Source organism: Diplotaxodon limnothrissa, linkage group LG22, assembly GCF_057381915.1.
Source record: "Diplotaxodon limnothrissa isolate DT_005_m linkage group LG22, D_limnothrissa_male_GT1.1, whole genome shotgun sequence".
Taxonomy (NCBI): Eukaryota; Metazoa; Chordata; class Actinopteri; order Cichliformes; family Cichlidae; genus Diplotaxodon; species Diplotaxodon limnothrissa.
In genome coordinates, this window is record NC_140616.1 from 13,043,311 (window position 1) to 13,067,012 (window position 23,702).

The 23,702-nt window shown below is 39.1% G+C and overlaps 2 protein-coding genes across 2 annotated transcripts in view; one reads left to right on the top strand and one right to left on the bottom strand.

The window, feature by feature from the left end:
* The window catches only part of LOC146609538 (sodium bicarbonate cotransporter 3-like), a 33,398-nt gene extending 24,445 nt beyond the window's left edge, over positions 1 to 8,953 (top strand). The window contains exons 19-27 of the mRNA XM_085346051.1: positions 530 to 643; positions 1,092 to 1,253; positions 1,977 to 2,228; positions 2,468 to 2,536; positions 2,772 to 2,945; positions 3,147 to 3,284; positions 5,333 to 5,433; positions 6,643 to 6,759; positions 8,363 to 8,953. Of these exons, the coding sequence (XP_085202177.1) occupies positions 530 to 643; positions 1,092 to 1,253; positions 1,977 to 2,228; positions 2,468 to 2,536; positions 2,772 to 2,945; positions 3,147 to 3,284; positions 5,333 to 5,433; positions 6,643 to 6,759; positions 8,363 to 8,444 (1,209 nt within the window). The 3' untranslated portion in view covers positions 8,445 to 8,953. The remainder of the gene's footprint in view (positions 1 to 529; positions 644 to 1,091; positions 1,254 to 1,976; positions 2,229 to 2,467; positions 2,537 to 2,771; positions 2,946 to 3,146; positions 3,285 to 5,332; positions 5,434 to 6,642; positions 6,760 to 8,362) is intronic.
* Positions 8,954 to 12,589: 3,636 nt separating this feature from the next.
* Positions 12,590 to 22,449, bottom strand: LOC146609539 (homocysteine-responsive endoplasmic reticulum-resident ubiquitin-like domain member 2 protein). The gene is made up of 9 exons (XM_085346197.1): positions 22,386 to 22,449; positions 21,635 to 21,908; positions 19,880 to 19,957; positions 17,632 to 17,745; positions 17,330 to 17,454; positions 16,486 to 16,599; positions 16,100 to 16,387; positions 14,013 to 14,127; positions 12,590 to 13,453 (listed from the first exon to the last, which is right to left on the bottom strand). Exons 2-9 carry the CDS (start codon positions 21,779 to 21,781, stop codon positions 13,283 to 13,285), a joined length of 1,152 nt encoding a protein of 383 aa, XP_085202323.1. The 5' UTR covers positions 21,782 to 21,908; positions 22,386 to 22,449; the 3' UTR covers positions 12,590 to 13,282.
* Between the last annotated feature and the right edge of the window lie 1,253 nt (positions 22,450 to 23,702).

The window sequence follows — 23,702 nt, forward strand, 5'->3', positions numbered from 1 at the left end:
CTTAATTTGTTTATGTATGTTATTTCTTTTGTAAAACGCAGCAAAAAGAAGCTTTTAAAAGACAAAAGAAAGCACTGTTTAATCCCTAATCATGTAAAATGATGTTTAAATAGTACTATTTGAAATATGAAGCATCAGATCTGTAACATCACATGTCATTATATGTTTTGTACACCTGGTGCACGCAAGTGTGGGCAGATTAACCTAAAAGGTTCTGACACTATGTAAATGTTTGCATTGAGTCATTAGTACAGGAGCAGACTCATGTTCAGAAAGAAGAGATCTTCCTGCATCCTCCCACATAGTACCATCTACAGTGTTATCACTCGGTGTAGGCCGGTGTTGGTATTGTGTAAACTGTAAAATGTGCAACAATTACTTTGATGGAGCTGTACCTACAGAAGGAAATGATATGAAGTTAAGCAGCTTCGCTTCTTTGTTTTAGGAATACATTTATAAAGGGTGGCTGAAGGCACATGTCAAATCCCTAAATAAATTAATCTATTTTGTATATGTGTGTGTTACATAGGTGCGATCCACTATTAGTGACTTTGCAGTGTTTATAACCATCATGATTATGGTGCTAGTGGACTACCTAATGGGGATCCCGTCTCCTAAACTGAATGTTCCTGACCGCTTTGAGGTAGGCATATTGTTCATCTGCATTCCTCCATTTATTACTATTGAGTACATTTTTACGGATCATAGCTATTATCTTCCGTAAGCTTTAAATAAAGTATATAATCTGTAGATAAAGTAAAGGTTTTGTAATTCTATTGTATTTTACTCAAGGGTTTCTTTACAGTGGTAGCAGTCTCTTCTCAGAGATGTAAAAGTACAGATTGTGTGTGCTTAAGGCTTTCATATACAAAAGCTCTTGCTGGAATAGTCTAGATTCTGACCAACACATTACAAGGCAAGGCAAGGCAAGGCAAGTTTATTTGTATAGCACAATTCAACAACAAGGTGATTCAAAGTGCTTTACAGAGACATTAGAAACAAGAACAAATAAAAAGTAATGTGTAAGATAAATATTCTCAGTTAGTTCATACCTTATATATACTTAATGTGGCTTGCACTTTTCCCCTCAGCCAACTTCAAAGAACAGAGGCTGGCTAATGGATCCGTTAGGAGAAAACCCTTGGTGGACACTGCTGGTGGCAGTACTTCCTGCCATGCTCTGCACCATCCTCATTTTTATGGATCAGCAGATCACAGCAGTCATCATCAACCGCAAAGAGCACAAGCTGAAGGTCTGACTTTTATCTGAAAGTATTTTGAGAAAGCTTGTGATAGGGTGCCAAGGGAGGAACTGCGGTACTGTATGAAGACGTCCGGAGTGAGAGAAGTATGCTAGGGTACTGCAGCATATGTATGAGTACAGCGAGACAGTGATGAGGTTTTGCTGTAGAAGTGACAGATTGGTTCAAGGTGGGGGTGGGATTACATCAGAGATTGGCTCTGAACCCCTTCTTGTTTGCAGTGGTGATGGACAGGTTTGACTGATGAAGTCAGGCAGGTGGAAAGGTAAAGATGTAAGGAGTAGAGTTAGTGAAAGTGGATGAGTTTAAATACTTGGGGTCAGCATCCAAAGGAATGGACAGTGCAAAAAAGAGGTGAAGAAGAGCGTGAACACAAGTGTCAAGGGTGATTTGTGACAGAAGGACAGCAGCAAGAGTGAAATGGAGGGTTTACAAGATAGAGGAAGAGCAGTGAGAGGGTTTATGGATGTAGAGAAGGAGGACATGCAGAGGGACGGTAGAGAAAGGGTGAGACAGATGATTCAGTGTGGTCACTTCTAAAGGGAGAAGCTGGAGGAAGTATAAAAAGTTTCACAAAATTTATTTTAATTTTTTTTTTTTACAGAAAAAGGCAAATAGCTGATTGATCACAGTGAATGAATCTGTCACAAAGATTTTTCTCTTCAGTCTTGAAAGTTTGTGTATGTCCATGCCTCTACTTCTCGTATCTTACAGAAAGGATGTGGCTATCACCTGGACTTGCTCCTTGTGGCAATAATGCTGGGCGTGTGCTCCATTATGGGCTTGCCGTGGTTTGTGGCTGCAACCGTCCTCTCCATTTCCCACGTTAACAGCCTGAAGGTGGAGTCTGGCTGCTCCGCACCGGGAGAACAGCCCAAGTTTTTGGGAATCCGGGAACAGCGAGTCACGGGATTTATGATCTTTGTCCTGATGGGTTGTTCTGTCTTCATGACATCAGTGCTCAAGGTGCGATGGGGTTGTCAGTGAAATAATATTTGCTTCTTCATGAGGATTTGCTTCCCCCTGTAAATCACTGTATATAATAATGTCTTTTGATTATTTGACAAATGTTGCGTTAATTCCGTGTAAACTAACTAATGTGTTGTCACCTGGCACAAGTGTGTCATAGATGTTTTCAGCTTTTTGCTTCATGTACCGTAAGTTAAATATTTTCTAATATGTTGTTTGATTTGTGCTTTCGGCAGTTTATTCCAATGCCGGTTCTGTACGGAGTCTTTCTCTACATGGGTGTCTCTTCCCTCAAAGGCATTCAAGTAAGTCTCTCCCCTGCTGTCTTTGAAGATAGTGCTGCCCTTCTATTCAGAACAGAGCAGGAGTCTGGAGCTGTTAATAAAGATAAGTTTGCCCCCTGCTGTTGCAAACCTTTAATGGTAATTCAGAGTCCCTGGGAGCTTCTCTTAAATGTGTTTCCTCCTCTGAATAATCTATTAAGTGGTACTTTCATGCATTTGTATTTCTTAACTGTTTCACTGACTCTCTTTACTCTAGTTCTTTGACAGAATCAAACTGTTTGGCATGCCTGCAAAGCACCAGCCTGACCTGATCTACCTGCGCTATGTGCCACTGTGGAAGGTCCATATCTTCACCCTGATACAGCTCAGCTGTTTGGTGCTGCTCTGGGTAATCAAGGTGTCTGCAGCAGCTGTTGTATTCCCCATGATGGTAATGACTCAGCCTTACTTATTTTATCACTTCATTTTTACTGGAGAAGAGTTATAGAAATGTTTTTAATGTCACAGTTATTGATCATTCATCTGTATGTTGTGCCAAATAACAGTATAGCAGAGGGTTTCTTTTATTAGTAGATATGATTTTTATTGTGTCATTCCTTTACTTTATGTTTGGTTTCATCTGTAATTCTAGGTTCTGGCGCTGGTCTTTATCCGAAAGCTTCTAGACTTTTTCTTTACCAAGAGAGAGCTGAGCTGGCTCGATGACTTGATGCCAGAAAGCAAAAAGAAGACTGAGGATGATAAGAAAAAGAAAGCGCGTGAAAAGCTGGTAAAACTCATCTGTTTTCCATAAGTGAACATCACAAGTTTATTTGTAATTTGAATTTGAAAGAAGTTTTTGCTTTTCTTTGCATTAACAGAAAGTTGGCTGTAGCAGATTTTGTGTCAAAAATGGGGAAGGCGGTATTTTACTGGGATCACTGGACAGAAAAAAAAAATCATATTAACTTTTGAGCATGATGTTAATGATAGGAAGCAAGATCTAAACCATGACAGGAAATGTATCCAATCACAAGCCTTTTCCAATGATAGTAACTAGTATACAGAACTAATGAATAAAAATATTAGTTCTGTATACTCAAGGTTTCAAGGTTTTATAGGATTAAGGATTAAGCAGACAGCCTTGACCCTGAGAGTGGAGTTCAGAGCATCTGTGAAGAGCTCATGCCTGTGCTCCTTCTGTGGAAAGAACTTAAAAGTAAGAGGAAAGAGCTGGAGGGTAACAGCTGACTATTTTCAATATCTACTTGAAGGTCACAACTACTTCTGCTTCCAAATGATACAAAATTAAAACTGCTCCTCAGTTACAAAAATTTACTAAATGAGATTTTGTTTCCTTTCTACTGTACTTCAAGACATGCACTGAAATGACAAAAATGTAGTTATCCTTTGTTTTTCTTCCTAATTTGCATTTAAACAGTAATACTGCAAAATCTCTCCAAATGCTCCATCTGTCTTTGTTGTAAACAACAGCTTTCCAGATCGTGTAAATCCTTCTGAAGCTCAGATTGGAAGACAGTTTAATTATACTACAATTCGAGTGGGTGCCTTAACAGTGGATCGAATCAAATTGCTAATTAAATTGCTATATAATTGTGGCAACTAGGCAAGATCAAATGGGTATATTGGTCTTGCAAGCATGGCTGTTATGGAAGAAGAGAGTTTTGAATCAAGTACTTTCAGTGCTACACAGCCACGGGAGACCAAAACCCAATATAATATAAGCCCGGGCCAATAAGCCAGATGTTAAAGCTGATTTACCGTATTTCCCGGACTACAAAGCGCACCTGAATATTAGCCGCACAAGCTAAAATCAGGGGAAAATCCTGTTTTGTACATACATTAGCCGCACCTGACTAAAAGCCGCAGGTGTTTCAATGTTGACTTATCATATGTAAGAGAATATGCACAAAGGGAATTGTCAGGAAAGAGATGGCTGTTTGGAGACATCACTTTTATTAATATTTTGAAAAACAAGTTATGGGTACATATTTGCACATGTAGTACATAACAATAACCTACAGCACACCAGAAAAATAGATTCGGACTACCTTTTAGGCTCAGGTGCAGTGACACGGCTTTAACAAGAAGAAAAGTCAGTCATTCACCACCATCTTTCTCTTCTTCCTGCGCACTAAAACCACCAAAGTCCTCTCCTCCAGTGTCGGATACAAACAGGCTCAGGATGGCTTCGTCATCCACTCTCCGCTTCTCTCCTTCGTTGTCACTTTCAAAACCAAAGAAATCCTCATTGTCAGTGTCAGAGTCGAACACCCTCTGAAGGGCCGTGGCGGTGTCCTCCTCTCCATCATGCAGCAGTCCAGCCCTTCAAAATCCGTTGGTGATCGTGGATGTTTTCACACTTTTCCACGCTGTCAGAATCCACCGGTGGAGTTGAGCATAACTTGCTTTTCGCAAGTTTATCGCCGCTCGTCATCCACGCCTCCCGCTGAACGCGTACCGCTACTTTGAAGTTTGTTTTTCGCGCTACTTCGTACGGCACTACGTTGCCTGGCGGACGGACATGTGACTAACATACCACTCTTGAACCCCGATCCTTCCGCCAGGCAACGTAGTGCCGTACAACAGCGGAACACACAAAACAAATCGTCTTACGATATGACAAAAATCATGGACAATCCATAGAAAAGCCGCACCTGACTAAAAGCCGCAGGGTTCAAAGCTTGTGCAAAAAGTAGCGGCTTATAGCCCGACAATTACGGTAAATATGAATAAAAATGTGAGACTCAATTGTTGGAGGATGAACCTCACTGCAGTAATAACTGGTTTTTAAACTATAGATGCATTTGAATCTAGGATGAAGAGTCCGGACTGGAGGAAGAAGAAGAGATGGGGATTAAGGACACTTATGAAGACTCGAACCGGCTCAAGATCCCAGTGAAGGAACTCTCAGGGAGGTGAGTAATGCACTCCATAAAGCATCCTTTAAATGTCAGATTGTGGGATGGAGAGCTGAATCTTCTGTAAATTTTCACTTGGGAGTGAAGTGTATTCATGTTAGTGACCGTAAATCTCACATACTACTATAATATTTTTATCTTATGGCCTCATGGCTAAATATATTTAAAAAATTTTGATCCAGATAAATAAAGATTTCACTAATTTCGTATGTCTTGACTTCTGCTGTGTCTAAACTTAAAAAATATGTTTTTATCTACAGCTTGAAATGACAATTTAAAGACTGGTCATCAGCTGTGTGGTTATGTCCATCTTAACAGATCCTACAGAATAGAAGTAGTGACCCACAGCGTCCCATTGTAAGAAGAGGTAGCATGGCTGTGTGTACAATGACGATGATGATAATAATAATAATAATAATAATCTCTGACTCACATTGCTGCATATTAATAATGATAATAATAATAATGGATTGCATTTATATAGCGCTTTTCGGGGCCCTCAAAGCGCTTTACAATTCCACTATTCATTCACTCTCACATTCACACACTGGTGGAGGCAAGCTACAGTTGTAGCCACAGCTGCCCTGGAGCAGACTGACAGAAGCGAGGCTGCCATATCGCGCCATCGGCCCCTCTGGCCATCACCAGTAGGCAGTAGGTGAAGTGTCTTGCCCAAGGACAACGACCGAGACTGTCCGAGCCAGGGCTCGAAGCGGCAACCTTCCAGTTACAAGACGAACTGCCAACTCTTTGAGCCACGATCACCCACGATTAACCCTGCTGATAGTTTGTGCATGGGTGAAATTTTCAGACCATAAAAAACAGATTTTCAAAACAGATGGCTTTAAACACACTGCTTTGTGTATTCCTGTCTTTTTGTTTTTATTATTATTATTTGTTTTAAGGTAAAAAGGTCTATGATAGAATGATTGCCTTATCTAATAATATGCATACAGTCAACTCTCAGGATACCCCTTTGCCTAAAACGCAAACAGCTCTTAATACATGTTAACACAGAAGTTTGTTTGTGGTCTGTCTGGTCAGCCATACTGTGTTGTTAACTTGGTTTAATCTCTAATATATGCATGTTTGCGTCTGCCTCTCCTGCACTGATCCTGTCCTGCTGTCTTGATGTCTACATGCCTGTCTTCTCTTTTTGTTTCTGTTTGTGTGTGTGTGTGTGTGTGTTTTCATTTTGGCATGTAGTTCTGACACTGACCCCTTGGTTGTAAATATCTCTGATGAGATGGCCAAAACCGCAGTGTGGAAAGCAGTGAACTCGAGTGCAGAGTCTTGTGTCCAACCTGTGAAGCTTAGCGGAAGGTAGCTATGCCATCTCCTGGAGTTTTCCAGAGCCCCTGCACCCAACTCTGTTACTTCAATATGATATGCTCGCTAAAAACAAGAGGGACTGCTTGGTAGTGCTATCTTAACGTACGCTGTAGTCAGAAACTGAAGCTAGTTACTGCCTGGAAGTCCACAGCGATTGCAGTTTTGAGTGTCGGGAATCAGTTTAATCCTGTAAAAGCAAAGATAATAGTTCCTGTTCCTTTTAGATCCCATAGCTGTTAACCTGACTTGAGTTGACAGGAATATATTTGCAGCAAAATGGCATTCCTCAATAACAGTTTGACATAGTTTGCACAGTAATGCATGTCAAACTCTGATTCGGTTTCCTTGGAAAGGCAAAGGGTAGGAAACACTTAGAAATAATTACTATTTATCACCTGGTTCCATCGGACTGGATTCTGATTGGTCCCACATTCAGACTGCACCCTGTTTCATTTATCCTAAACATACTTGCTGTCATGATGTGTATCTCCTAAAGTCACAAAGATTTTTACAATTTGTTTTAGGTATCTTGAAAAACTGAGTAGGTGTGTTGATGCAAAGAGGAAAAACACAGTACTGTGCAAAGGTCTTGTGCTACCCTTATTTCCTTATTTCAAGGAGACAGACTTCCTTGTTATTTTTGAAGTGGAATTGAACAATAGTTTTGCAGACTTTCCAAAGGAATTTCAATGTTTGTATTTTTTGCTGCTTTCAGTCCAGTCCTCGTATCTGCATTCTCTTCATAAGAATGTTTGTTTTGTTGTTTGTTTGTTTTTTTTAAATCCATTTATCACTGATCTATGAATCACCAAAGCATAAAAAAGGTACCTAATTGAAGGGATGAACCAGTGTTGTGTTGATGTGAATCAATTTTGAGCTTTATAGTTAGACTGCCGGTGACAAAGAACCTATTACATAAACACATAATTTGCTTTCATTCATTTATTTAGTTCATTTTGAAAAAGAACCCAAAGATTATCACAGTTTGACATTTGTTGGTTGGTTTCCAAATGCTTTTCTACATCTATTTCCCATCTTACTACCAAAATATGCAAAAATATGTGGTGGTTGAAGACTTTTGCATTGCACTGTAAACAGCTTTTTTGAGTTACGTGTATATTAATTTCACTAGATTTATCCATCCATCCATAGATGTCTTTAGATTTGGGCACAAATCTAAGTTTCAAACATCTAGGGACAAAGACAATCAGACACAGAATAAAGACAGGTAGCCTCCCAAGATTTATCCACTGTCTTCTTGCCTTGAATAGAAGTCCTTACCCTGTGGGCCACTTCCTTGTTTTTTTGTGTTGTTTAGTTTTGATTTTTAAAAACAGATCCTAACTTGAAGTTCGGTCTCTAAAACCTTTGCACAGTGCTTTGTGTTGACAAATCTTTTGCCACAGTTCTCTCATTAAGTCCCATTCTTACCAAGTTGTACTAAAGCTGGTAAAGTCTTGTAAGTGTTTGTAATTAAGACCTATCACTCCTCTACCTGATAGAAATCACACATTTGTAGTTGCTCACAACCCTTAACACCTCCATGAATCTGCCTACACACTCATTTTCTCTCTATTTGTTAATCCCTGAACAGCCAAGAAAAGGTGGCCTGCGTTAGAGTCGACGTCAGCCCAGACACACCTGGAAGAGACTCCACTACCGAGACGTTCCTGTAATAAATTGTGCAGAACTCCTTTTGTCCTCAATACCTTCTCCTTCACAACACTTTTACCACACCGATGGACGCAATCTTAGAAGGAAAGGGGACACACTGAACTGGAGCAGCACAACCTCTCTGCAGAGCTCCTTCAGGGCAGCAGATGAGCTCCCTTAAGGATGCGAGTCTTTCTTCAACACACGTCTTGAAGTCCTTCATGTACAGAATGTGTACGAATGGTTGCCAAGATGTACTATAAAGGATAAAACTCCAAGAAACAAAGGAATTCTGCTGTAACTGCCCACCGATGTTCACTGTTCAGAAATTCTCTCTGTCTAGCAGCCATTTATTACTCATTTGAAGCACAGACACCAAAGGAAGGGGCCTCACTGGTGGGGGTGTTCAACTGTGTGAATTTTACTTTTAAACCATCAAAACTTTTATTTGTATTTATATTTTACTTTTGTTATTTTAGCTGTTCATTTTACTCTACTTTTTCTTTCTTGTTAGCATTCTCAGTTTCTATATATTTAAGGTGGAACTGAGACCTTTCACTAAAGTACACCAGCTTTGAAACCTTTTTGATTAAAGCCATTCAGGTACTGTCAGCACCAGATAATTCTATTTTATATTTAGTCTGGCACAATAAATGACACAAACCAAAACAGACAGAGGTACATTCAGATACTACTACTGCACCACACTAATATTACTGCGTACATCTTTGTCAGATTTGCTCATGAATAATCTCTCCTGTCTCTAGGGGAACACTCAGTATTTATACTGCTGCTCAAAATTAGTTTTTACTGTAAAGTCTCACTGTTGATAGTGTATGTGATCTTACTGAAATATCACGCGTATGTGTACTGTGTTCTTTTCGTTTGTAATATTGTAGAAATCTACTTCAGAGGCCATACGAAGTCTGTACTGTATCGTAAGCACTTTGCCAGTATAGTTTCTTACCTAAGATGAATTATGGTGTGTTAATAAAAAGGTTACTCCTCCTCCCTCTGTATTTATACATCAGTCATTCAAATTTTAATTATACAACTCAGGAATCTTGAGTGATTTCTGACTGTTGTCATTTGATATTTTAACCCTCTGGCCACTGTGTTTCTCTCATGGCTGTCATCACAACTATTTTACCTAATGCTGTAAATCACGACATATACAAAAGTGCGAAGAAATGAGAGAATATTTGTGACCCCCAGATAGCAGCACCTGTTTTTATACTGTCTATATTATTGTATTATTATTATTACTGTATGCGTGGGTGTGTGAGTACGAGCGAGCGTGTGGTATAAAGATAATTTGTTTAGCGTTGCAAATCATAAATCATTTTATGCAAAATATTTCTACTGTATATGTAAAAGAATATATTATATTCTAGGAATTCTTATTTTGCTGACAGCAGTCCTGTTTTAGCAATAAGTGTTCCATACTGTGCAATGGACGGACTCCTGAACTTGGCTAATATTCAGGCAAGGAATTATTCATCAAACGACTTCTGTGTATGTTTAATCTGCTCTGTCTGTGTGTAGCTACAGTGACTATACGGACAATAGCTTATGTGCCTTGTTGAAGCTCTTTGTGTACAAGTCTAGTACTGATAGTTTAAGTGTTCAGAAGAAAGGTACGGGCATACGCGGTGGCACCCAAAGACGGATCGTAGAGTGAACGAGGACACTGCTCTCCCTGTCGTAGTGTAATGCCATGTCTGTGTGAAGGTTGTAGCCTGAGCCATTGACTCAAAACAGTGTAGTTCAATTTATTCTTCCATTTAAAAATGTAACTAAATACTGTTTGTCAGTGTGTTTGTGTGTTCTACTATCACAGCTAGTGTTTGCTCACAACATAAAAGCTCTGTAATCAATTTTGAGGTACTGTTTCTTTTCTAAGTGATTAGTGTGTGTCAAAGTGTTGTGCCGTCAACATCCAGAAAGAAGTGACATCTATGTTAATTTATATATTTGATTAGTGGGAAAAATGATTCATGTGTGGTTATTTCACTACATATGTGGACGTTAAAATGAAATGTAAAATGTTGTCATTAGTATCATCAGAGACAGTTAACGTCCACCAACCAGCTAAGAATTTACGATTCCTGTTGTTTATCTTGTTTTTCCACATTATGAGGTTCGATTTAAGATGCATGAATCTGGATAAACGATCAATAATGTGAAGGAGTTTCTGGCCTCTATTGTCACACCAACAACACAGAGTAGAAAATGCATTTGTTTTGTACAGACATCAGTGAAGCACACAGCGTCCAGTTGTTAACTTGAACGATGACTCTTCTGTCATGACTGATTGTTGAAAAGCAATAAAAAGGAATACAAAGTGATTTTTCTTCTGTCTTCATTTAAAAAAAAAAAAATACAGATTTTTTCATTAGTTTAGGATTTACGGGTCGCATTTTACCTTATGTTGTATTGATAAATAACTTTCAGTCAACATGATTTAAAACCCAGAACTCTGAAGTGCACTCACTAGGAGCTATATTAGGTACATCTGTTAGCAGTCACTTATTTCTCATTTAAACCATAGTTAGGACAAGTTTTAAATGAAGGAAAAACTGTGACTTTTCTGCACAACCATCTCTGAGGTTTACAGAGAATAATCTGAAAAAGAGAAAATATTGTTTGAGTGAAAATGTTCAGTTGATACCAGAGGTCAGAGGAGGCAGACTGCTTCAAGGTGACAAGAAGGCAAAAAGCAACTCCTCGTTACAGCCGGGGTATACAGAATCTTTGAATGAACAGCAGGTAAACCTTGAAACAGAGGCCATAGTAGATGAGGGTCCACGATGAGTGTCACTCCTGTCAGCTGAAAACAGTAAACTGAGACAACATTTCACACAGGCTCACCAAATTGTCCTCCATCCAGCAGGAAAAGGCGTCACAGTGCTCAAACGAGCTCAAACTGCTTTCTCGAGCATCAACACAAGTCTTTTTTTTTTTAGTTTTTGAAGACAACCGGATGTTTTTCATTCTGAAGACAAAAGGTGGCAGCAGAGATCTGTTATAAACCACTGCAGACAAATACAGCAGGCACTTTTTCAGTTTTATAGTTCACACAGCAGTGGGTTCACCACTTAATTGGTCAATTAAACCTCTTCTGGGGACTAATAAGCTCCTTTTTCTCCACTTAGTTTCTAGGAGCCCGTTAAAATACAAATAAAATGCATTTTTGTTTTCTTGCAAACTATAAATTCATGTGCAAGGTCAGCATAAAGAGAGGTGCAATCCGGAATAGGTGGAGATATGTGGATATGCATATTTATTATGGTCTAATAATTTGGTTTGACTAAAACTTGGCCTTATGTGACATTTCAGCTGTGCATGTTCTCCTTCATGGTAAAGTACAAGTCAACATGAATACACTCTATATGCATCTGTGCCCGCTGAATGAAGGAGGACGCGCAATAAGCCTGTTTTTAATGTTACAAAGAAAGAAAAGAGACACGGAGGAAAGAGGTTAAACCTCTTGAAGATGTGTCCTTGAACAGCACAAGAACTGAGCAAAGGACAGTTTGACAATATGTTTGACAAGGGAAGGGCAAATGTGTATTATTAGTTCAGGACTTTATTTTTAATCATGTTTTTTCATGAGTGTACATCAGCTTTAATGTCTTACGCAAGAAACCATGTCATGGAAAAGATTTCAGATACTTCACTTTGAAGTACTGCCAGAAATGAAATCAGTCTCAGCAGTTTATTCGGGTTATTAAATGAATGGTTACAGTAATTTTAATTCTACTGATTGAGCATTATATTTGAGCAGCATGTGCCCAGCACTGTTTCAGGCCCATGCATCCGGACCAGAGCTTGCACAGCAGACGCTACAATAAATCATTCCAGTAAGTATTCACTTCAAGTTTTCTCTTTATTAAAAAAAAAAAGGATCTTCCGGCTACAAAATGTATTGCAATTTGTAGCCCAGTGAAAAATAAATTCAGGATATGCTTCTCATAAGAGCAGAAATCCTGCTCAGCGCGAACAATTCAGTCATTATTTGTGTTCCTGTGTTGACCTGGTAGAAACGAATAACCACGTGATTAAATTACAATAAAAAGGATTTTAATAAACGTTAGAATTAGTCATTTTCAGAAAATCCAGAGACGCACAGCAATCAAAAAACAGTGAGATTTTTTTTATTGTCTTCTCAACAGCCAGAACTTCAGTCAAAATAATAATTTCTTCTGTCATTCAGTAATCTGAGACTGTCTGAAAGCATCGTTTCTCCTTAAAAAACAAACAAACAAGAAAATCACACATTACCAGCCAGCATCACTGGGTTTCACTTAAACACAGTACAAATGTGTTTCATAAAGTCTTGGGCCAAAATAACTCATGTATTACAGGCGCTACATGATTCACTATTAATCACTGAAATTCAGCTTTTACACTAACGTGGCTCTTTTAAAATGTCTTATTGTAATATAACGACAATTACAAATAATTCATTACAATTCGAGCAAAACAACTATTTCAACAATGGCTTCTTACAAAGAAAAAATAAAGATTTAGGTGCCAAAAACGCAGCAGTTAATTGTCGTCCCTATGTTTACATGCCGTCGATAGCAATCAATTCATACACCGTGAACAAACTTCTCGTTGGTTAGTTTAAAATATTTGTCTTTGTGCAGACAAACAAAACAACTTGACGTAAAATTGCCGTTTTTTCCTTTTTTTAAATCGGCCTGCTGTGGTTCTGCTCAAAGTTTCACGTAGACTATTGGGAAACTGTAACACTGCATTGTAAAAGAAAGAGTTTCCCTAACCTGGAGAGATATTCACCCTCCTCTTAAAGAAAATGCTTCGGTGGGGAACTGTGGCAGCACATAGTGCTTGTGGTTCAGTTAGCGCCATTTGGTGGCCCCTCTGGGATGAGTGACATGAAAAAGGTTATGATGAATGACCATGTGGAGGACAAGAAGCCTGTGTGGGGGGCGCTGTTAGGATCTTCCGCTCCTTCCTCTCCGCTTTCCCCATCCTCATCATCAGAACCGTCATCCAACACTCCTTCCTATACGAGGGAAGTCAAATTACAAGAATCAAGTGAGATTATATCTCCCTGACGCTCAGTGCACAAGATTAGGCAAGAATATATGAGTCATATTTAACTGTGAAATGAGATATCCACTAAATTAGCTTCAGGCATAACGCCCCACACTTTATCTACATACTTAAAAAACATTTCTTCATTCCCCTATGAAGTCAAAATGCCATTTTAGTGTTTTTAGCTCATCTTTCCCTTCCACTAGACCGGCAAATTAAATTTTTTCTAACCTAATTAGAACAACAACATAAATAACAGACCATCTGAAATCAAGTAAATGTCAAAAAACTGTGATTGACCCCAATTGACCTCATTTTCATGATCTTTGTTGTTTTCTTAAATTGAGCAATCTACAATACAATACCACTGTTATGAGTTATTAAAGAAGAGTGGTGTACTATATCCTTCAGCTATCTGGAAACTGGTACTTCATTTCACAGCTTATACTGCAGATAAAAAATAAATGATACCGATAAGAATCCAATCAGTTCTGAGTAAAGCACCAGTGGATGAGAGAGACAGTTACCATTTCTTGTAAGTCTTGGTTTTGTGGCTCTCCCTCGGCATCATCCTGATTGGCTCCGTCTCCGGGAAGCTGAAGTTCGTTCTCCAGGTTAAACGGAAACCAGCCGGCCTGATGCCTGCAGGCAGAAACAACGAGAAAAGAAATTACAAATGTTTCACAGTGTTGGTCATATCAACTTATTATTCATTATACTCTTGAGTAATCTTTGAGGTACTTATAATGTGGTATGAAAATAACAAATCCCTGTCGTGTCTACAAAATATGTTTTATAAAAATTCTAAGAGCCTTTAATGTTAAGATAAAGGCAAAATATATAAAAGTAATGCATTGTAAAAATCGAAACTTCTGTTGAGTCTTCATAACTTTAAAATTCAGGTACTTCTTTCCAGTTATATTAGGGGAAACACAACAGGGAATCTTCAATGCAGCGCCGCATGAAGACACAGGAAATCGCTCTAATCAGAGAGCATTCAACCATTGTGGCCTTCATAACTTGGTCTTAAACACCAAAAAGACCAAGGAGATCATTGTAGATTTCCGGAAGAGGGGCCATAACAACCATCTGCCTCTCTTCATTGGCAGTGAGGCGGTGGAGAGGGTGAGCAGTTTTAAATTCTTGGGGGTAACTGTGACCGAGGACCTGTCCTGGGGCAACCATATCACCTCAGTTGTACGGAAGGCCCAACAGCGCCTCTACTACCTGAGGAGACTGCGGAGCGCACACATTCCCAGATCTCTGATGTTGAACTTCTACAACTGTGCCATCAGCAGCGTTCTGACGTATGGATTTCTAGTGTGGTTCCCCAGCTGCACCAAGGCCGATCAGCAAGCACTCCAGCGGGTGGTGAAAGAAGCTGGCAGAATTATTGGAACAAGTCTGCCAGAGATCAGTAATATCTTCCCCACTCGCTGTCTGAGGAGGGTGCACAGTATCCTGCGGGACCAACATCACCCTGCGCGCCACCTTTTCCATCTGCTGCCCTCAGGGAGAAGGTACAGGTCTATACAGGCCAGAACATCCAGACTGGCCAACAGCCTGTATCCACAGGCTGTGAGGCTCCTGAACTCTCTGCCCCCCTCTCACGGACAATAACCATATCCAACTTCTTAATAGCAATGAACTGGTCTGCATTGGTGCATCATATCTTTATTCTCTTCCCCCTCCTGCCCCCCCCCTCTTTCTTAAATAGATAACTATCATATCTGATATCATATCTCACAGTACAATAATATTGAATGGGTTGCATTGTTGTATTTTGTCATGTTTCTCAGGTCTTTGTCTGAATTTCTACGAACATTATTGCTAAGGATTGTCTTATTGCATTGGAGTCACACTGGGTTAAATATGTACACTTGGGTTTTAAGGGGTATTTATTATTTTCTTCTTTTTTTGGGGTTGTATGGAAGCCCCAAACACAATTTCATTGTTCTTGACAATGACAATAAATAAATAAATACTAAATACTAAATTGTAAAGGCAACCATTTTTTAAAGATAAATGCTTTCCGGAGAAAAGCATTTATCTATTGTTGTGAATTTCGATGTGAGATGAGACCGAGTATCACCCACAATTACTGCCTTTTGTTAAAGTACAAATCCAAAAAAGCACTAACAAAATCATGAGACCCAACAATGCAGTAACAGAACAAACACTACTGTAAGTACAGACAGGCAAGATTTTCGAGTATTTCTTAGAGTATATAGAAAATAAATTCGATAATTTATGTGACTGTTTCTTAAAATATCCATTTTCTTGTTTTTCCCTACGCCTGGAACGATGTAGCATTCTGGTACCACAAGAAAGTAGCGATAAAAGCACCTTTGAGTCATTTGTCAGCCACTATAATGAGTACAGTGTCACTGTGCTGTCCTGTCTGGCTTTTAAATGTGCTCTATAAATAAAGATTGTTGTTGTTGTTGTTATATTAAACAATACCAGAAACTCTCCCAGTTAAAGCTAGCGTGTCACCGTGCGTGCTGCAAATACACTTTATTTCAGTTTCAGAGTTTGAAGATTGTTTTAGTGTAGTTCGGGTCACTGTATTGTAATGACGGGCATTTAAAACACATGTTTAAAGTAAACTCACAGGTAAAGCACCAGCATGGCCATCATCACCATGACAAAGCGGCTGAAGGACGAGTAGAAGTAGACTATACTGAGTAAGATGGCAGCACGTGAAAATGTGTACACCCAATCCAGCCAGTCCCGATTGAGCTCTTCCTCGTTCAGGATCTCCCCTCCTTGGGCATTCATCTGGACTTCTGGGTTGCCGTGGCGACCCACTTGGGGTCGTTGACTCTGGGGATGGGACTGGTTAGACTGGGTCGAGGTCTGGTCGGGCCTGAGGTGCTGAGAGGAGGCGGCAAGTAACTGACTAGAGGACGAGAGACAGATGGTGGTAACACTGTTTGAACACAGCCCTAAAAACCTTTGTGTTTTTAAATGGAGAGACTAAAACACAAATGGACTTACTAATGCATGTAGTACTGCCTGGCATACAGCTGCTGCCACCACATGAGTGTCATGGGGTTGTAATAAGCGGGCATATTTGCGGGAGGCATCGACTGAGCAGAGTGTTGGTTCCAGCTGGAAAAAGAGGGTGCAATATGAAAACGGTGACATTCTCCATTTTTGGAGAAGAGGTTTTAGTCAGAGCCAAAGGAAAAACATCAGCACTGTAATCAAATTATTACCGTTAATACTGTTTATTCAGTCAAATATAACCAATGCTTTTGTTTATCACATGGCCAGACATAGCAGGAAAACACACCCTCACTAAACCAGAACAACTCATCCATGTGTAAACAACCTCACTAGGATTGTTGGGAGAAGTTTTTATACACTCAACATGACAACATTATATATCAGTAAATTTGGGTTTTTACTGATTTCTGCATAAGTTTTAATTTATTTGGGATTTTTTCCAATCTATACAGGCTCAAATATACACACACACACTCAAAAAGCCTTTTTATAAGTGGTGCTGAAGGTTCTACAGTGTCTTTTACTTTGGCGGGGTCTGATTAATCGTCATAAATGAGTACAGCTGGTAGTTTCTCTTTGCCAGCATAAAAAGGATTAGGATGCAAGCACTAATTTGATTGACAAAATTTAAGACGCAATGTGCATAAAGTTGCCAAGTCCAAATCATTAAGATTGTTATGTAAAGTGTCTTGAGTAACATGTTAAAACTACTTAATAATGAAGTTTATAAGCAGGTGTATTTGCATTGTTTTTCTATTTTCATCATTAGTTGGTCTAGGGAAACAGTTTCCTGAACTACCCTTCACACCTGCACTGCAGTTCAGTAGCTTACCTGTACATAAATTGTGGATACATCTGGTGGTAAGGGAAGGATCCAGCTCGGTGTCTGAGTCCATCACTGCTCCCTCCCGTAGAGGAGTGGCTATCCTGACCAACTCCATTGGAGTTCTGAGGGGCCTGTAACCAGAGAGGGGGAAAAAAAAGTTCTATTTTCTTGCTCGTCCAAACACAAAGGCAAGTGACGTTTTTAAATCTCCAGAGATTTGCAGATTACAGCAGTTAGGGAGCTGATGAAAGAAAATATGGCGATGATGAAATGAAATGCAAGGTCTAAGAAGCACACGGCTGACCCACCGTGGGACGGGCTGTGCTCTCCTGGGGCTTGTTACTGCAGCTGCGGGTGGGCTTTGGGGAGCTGGGAGGGGTTCGTGAGGCGCACACCAGATGGAGCATATGGTACTCGTCCTGCTGTAGAAGCCAATAAGAGCTCATTATTAAACACAGCTTAAGTGCAGCATGTTCTTTGGACTTGTTATTTTTAAACCTCAAGAACACTTCAAAGCGCTTCTAAATCTATTTTGTGGACATTTGCTTTATTAGATTAATGCAAAGACAAGAATACTATACATTAAGCTTTTCTACAAGGCTACAGATCTAAATCCTTCAAAAGAGTTTTCCAAGTTACTATCTTTGTTAATTACTTATCTAGATATACCTTAATCAGGTGCTGGAAAACTTTAAAAATGTTGCTTTCAGGTTTAAACAAGACAAAATTAACACGAGGGAAGCGACTGTTTCTAAACAAATCAGCAGTAACTCAGCATCCCAGCTTAACCTGTGATAACTGAAACAAATACACGATTGTTTTTTTTTGTATGCCATTCCCCATTTATGTACACATTATATGTATGCATGTTTTGTATGCTGTTTATTTACTGCTGCATAACTATTGCCAACTGAGCTGCTGCCTATTTTGGCTAAGGACAACTTCACAAAAGAGACAGGACATTTAAGATTTGCAATGTTCCTGCTCAAACACAAACATATTAATAATACCTACATAATATTTGAACATATTGAGTTTCTTTACAAAACAGCATGCAATTATAGGAAAGCCCATTATAAAATGCATTACTTTAATAGTGGCCTAGAGATGAAGAAGAGAAAAAAAAGTGGAACACTAGGTAATAAAACATATTAAAAAATCAATTAAAAGAGAACAACATAAAAAGAAGGAACACAAACTCTCATTAGAGCTGCAATATACCTGTACACACTGTCTTGCTTTGCCCCCTCCTCCATTCTACTCTCTTTTTAGTGATGATATGTCGGCCAGTTTTTCGTTTTCAAAAATCAATTCACTAGACTTGAATTTACCTAAAAAAGATCAACATGAACATTAAAACTTTTTTCCCCTCAAGACTTTGTCATTGCTGTGCCACCTATGGTTACATAATCATTGTTGCAGGTTACACAAAGAAAACCAGGAGGAAAAGTCCTTCACAGCAACAAATACAAAAGTGAAGTCACTTCGTGCCGATAGCAGAAAAATGGGTCAACCTAAGAGTTGCCTAATTTTGCAGGAATCAACATGAAGACTCATTGACATCCAGTAATTGTGTATAAGGTGGCTTTGTTTGCACAAGCACCGAATGTTCCAGTGAAATAAATAAAGATTACATAAGCATGACAAACTACATTCACTGGACACTTTATTAGGTACAGATCTTTGTTAATGCAAATATCTGACCAACCAATCACACGGCAGCAAATCTGTGTATTTAGGCATGCAATCAGGCTTTAGTTCAAACTGAGCATCAGAATGGGAAAGAAAGGTTTTTCCCCCGCTTTTTAATCAGCAGTTCCGGCTAATGCTGGTGGTAGCGTAGTGGTGTGGGTGACACTTTGGGAACCTTAGTACCAACTGAGCGTCATTTAAACACCACAGCCAACCTGAGTATTAGTACTGATCATATCCATCCAATCACAGTGTACCCATACTCTAATGGCTTTTCCCACCAAGATTAATGTGCCATGTCACAAAGCCCAAATCATCTTAAATTGGTTTCTTAGACAGGACAGCACAGTGACACTGTACTCAAATGGCCTCCACAGTCATTGGATCTCAGTCCAGTAGAGGGTGGTAGTGGTAGAATGGGAGGTTCACATCATGGATGTAAAGCCGACAATTCTGCAGCACCCGTTTGATGCCATCATGTCAACATGGACAAAAAAAATCTCTGAGGAATGTTTCCAGTACCTTGTTGAATCTATGCTGCAAAGAGTTATGCAAGTTCTGAATGCCAAAGCATGTCCAACCCAGTACTAGCAAGGTGTACCTAATAAAGTGTCCTTTGAGTGCAATTCCAGTTTATCTCAGATGTGTGGGAAGGTGTTTCTGTGTAGGCTACATAAGTTCTTCCACACCATACTCCATTCTACTTTGAGTGCAGAGAGACTCTTTTGTTGAAATTTTAAACACAGTAAGTAACAATTGCCTGATACATTTTTGTAAATCAGGCAGTTTAAATCTTGTGAGCTGTAGACTTACTAAACTACATGGACTTTAATAAATCCTATGCCTATAACTACACAAACTTACCTTTCTGAGCACATCTTTTAAGGTAAAATGATCCAGCAGGAGCTTTCCAGAATACACCAGCCTCTGGTCTTTGGAGCTCTAAAAATAAAAAAAAAAAGGATAACGATAACTGGGTCAAAGAAGGAAGCCTATGTATAATGAACAACACCAAGAATCTAGGTTGCTCAGTTTTGTTTTACATTTTTAAAAGGGTAAAGATGCCAGAAATACAATCATACACTGAAAGAAAACAGAGTTAACGGTTAAATGTACATGATCACAGCATTAAAGGGCAGAAACTTTCTGTGAATGAGTGATAAGGATTGGTTTGTAGTAACCTCAATTGGGATAAGTGGGTCTTAAGAGTGGATTTAGCTCTCCTGACTACAACAAGGTCAGAGTGTGATCCTCTTACAGCTTGCATTCACTCTACAGTTGTTAAAAAACACATTTTCTCTTTTAGATCCTGGCCATCTTACAACTGGAAGTGGAAGTATTTTCTTGTTTTTTGAGATTTCCAGAAATAACTTCCCCCGAGGTACACAAAAATGTAAAGGCATTTGGATGAACACTCTACAGCTTTATCAGAATGCAGTTTGCTCCCATGTATTTAATTTGATTGCATCAAAACAAGCCAAGAGCACAGAGGAAGCAGAGCAAAGTCAGATTAGCAGCACAATAAAGCCGGAATATAAACGCCTTCCCTTCATTGTGACGTCAAATCTACAGCCTCCAAGGCTCATTCAGCTACAAAGACTCTAGGAACCTCATTTCTTTCCCTTCAGAAAAAACATCAAGGTTAATGATCTATGTCACTCAGTGATTATTCAACTGAGTGACATAATATGACTCATGAGGGAACTCAGCAGAACTCACAAAGCAAAAGTAAGCAAAGCAAAATGAAGGTTGAGACTGTGTGAGAGCTAAAAATCAAAACACAGTTAAAAGGCAACAGAAACAACAAAAAATGCAATTCATTCTCAAAACTGTGTAACTGTGAAGCTCATATGTAACACACGGGGGTATGCAGGCCATTTCCTGCCTGATATGTGTAGCATAATGCAGAAAAAAATCTGGTAATGATATCAATACACAGTTTGTCCAGCAGAGCGGCTTTCACTGCAGTGTTTGCAATACTGTCACTGTCTGCAGCATATGGAGCAGAATACATGTCACAGCACCATTATGTACCATTATGTTCGTTGATTTTGTAACTCCAACATATTGCGTGTGTCATTCATATTACTATTAACTGAAAAAGGCAAGAAAACACTTGTTACACTTGTTCCATGTTATGAGTATCTTTCTAACCACATAACTATCTCCCAACACTGCAGTGTTTCTCAAACTGTGGGGCATGAACGACCAGAAGAAAAATGTGAAGTTGAATGAATGTAATAATTTTTTTAATCATTATAAGGGAATAACAAAAACAAGAGTTTGCTGATGCAATAGTTTCCATTTAATTAAAATTCAATTTTAATCGTTCTTTTTAAATTGTAAATTTTTGATTAAAATAGCCAGAAATAAAATTCTGCTAACCTCTGAAGTGAAGCATACCAAAACGTTTGAGAACTACTGCATTACTGTATGCCATCAAAACAAATACAGTAGTAGTATTACAACAGCAGCTGCTGCTCCTACTTCAATAACAGTGATCAGCTGGTTTGGATAACAAAAGCAAAGTAGGAAAGTGTTACCATGATCAGAGGGAATTAACACGCAAGTCAACCTCTTACATCAACAGCTTTGATTAAATAAGGGTGAGATACTCACAGGTTTACTCGGGTACACATCAGACAGGTGAGCTTTGAGTTTCTCCACAGTCCAGTTCTGGTAGCAGTTGATTGTCTGGTCATCATATTTCTGGTTGGGAGCCCTGATCACAAGGGTAACAGGATTGTCCACAACAGCTTGATCCATGACTCATTTGTCTTCAGTGGAAAACAAGAGAGAAAGGAGATCTGGACTACGAAGTGTGTGTCCTTGTTCCAGCTCTGTTAGTTTTCAAATAGGTTCCTGGCACCATCGAGGGGAAAAAATCTCACAGCTGGAAGAAACAGAAATGACAACATGAGTTTAGGGTTGCCCAGGTGGCATAGTGACATATTACGTAGTAAAATGAAGCAAATAATAACAGCACGGGAAAAAACGGTTCAATATTTTCCGACAGAGAAAGAAGAGTTATTCGTTTTTATCCTGTATTCGCCCTGACACACATTGAACCACACATATATTTCATTACAGCTACAACACTCGCGACAACATTGTAACAAGCTCCCGAACTAAACAATAGCGCTAAGGACAAAGTGATATGCTCTAACAGAAAACTAACGCTACATTTTGTCAGGGGTAATTAATGGATGGCTAAGCTAACGTTAGCTTTAGTAGGTTCTCTGCTACTAACAGCAGTCAAGTCAAGCTAAAAAAGTTCTCGCCTTGGATAACTACCCGCCCAAATTACAATGATCTAGTTGTAGAACGGTGTTCTTGTAAAACTAAGCTATGATGTACCTGGTTAACGTACCTGGTTTACCTCCGGACAGCAAAATGTTGTCTAGTTGGCTGAACGGACTGAACCTGGTTGTCATACTTCTTTGATGGATTTCGGAAGGTTGTCAACATTCGACGTTATACTTATTACTGCCACCTGCTGGACTTTAGTGTGCATTACAACAAAGACACGCTAAAAAAGACTGTGGAGATGTACGTTTAATATACATTTCAAAGGAGTCTCTGCAGTCCTTTGAAGCAGCTTGTAGAACCTCTTGAGCAGCAATTCTTCAAGTAGTATTTTCTGTATGGCCCTATCAGTCTCTGATATTGCTGAAGAGGAATTTTGGCCCTCTCTTCTTTACAAATCTTCTTAAGGTCACTGAAGTTTGCAAGCCTTTGTTGATATACTAATGTCTTAAGATCCTGCGACATGGCCTCACGTTTGACTCTAAATACTTTGGTATACAGAGGAGTTCATGGTTAACCCAATGACTGCAAGTTGCCCAGGTCTTGTGGCTGCAAAACAACCCCAAATCATCAATCCTCCTCCACCGTGTTGTTGATATGAGGTATTTGTGGTGATATGCTGTGTTTGGTTTCTGGCATATGTGGTGCTGTACTATAAGCCCAGATGCCTCTTTGGTGTCATCTGTTCAAAGGACATTGTTCCAGAAATCTTGTGATTTGTTAAGGAACTGTTAATGAAATTTGCGACAATAAGCCATGCTACAATGTTCATTTTAAAGTTTATATTCTTTTCTGGCAACCTTTCCAAACCAGCCATACTTGTTCAGTCTTTTTTAACTGCACTGTCATGAACTGTCGCCTTTAGCTTGCAAACTTAAGCCTGTAGATTCAGACATGAAACTCTTGGATTTTTTTGTCAGTTTGTCCTTTGCAGGGATGTCCAATCAAATGCAAATTAACTCATTTAATTAGCAGCACACAGCTGCTAATTCCCTCTTAATACCCATGGAGGCAGTAAGGGTGTACTTTTCTACTGCAGTTAATTAAAATTTCTAATAGATGTGGACTTCATAATAAAATACTATAGAAAACTACATTGTTGTGCAAGAAAGAAATGATAAAGAAAATGGAAAATTATTTGCCTACAAAAAATAGATCATTTGATAAGCACAACCATTTATTGCACAGCATGTTACCTGCATTAAATCTATTAAGTCAGAACAATTTGCATATTAATGATGAAGGAACTGAGCTCACAGCCCATTATTTATTCAGTGGGCTAGTTTCAGTCATTGTGATCAAAGGTACTGTTTATAAGGTTGGGGGAACTTGCTGAAGGCTGAGCCTGAAGAAGTCACTTAGATGTGTGACGAAATGTTTG

Coding starts and splice junctions, on each gene's coding strand:
- LOC146609539 (XM_085346197.1), bottom strand. CDS start 21,781: ATGGATCAAGCTGTTGTGGACAATCCTGTTACCCTTGTGATCAGGGCT. Junction 16,600..17,329: donor TATCCACAATTTATGTACAG/GTAAGCTACTGA, acceptor CTCTTTTTCCAG/CTGGAACCAACACTCTGCTC. Junction 14,128..16,099: donor GCCATGCTGGTGCTTTACCT/GTGAGTTTACTT, acceptor TTCTGCCTGCAG/GCATCAGGCCGGCTGGTTTC.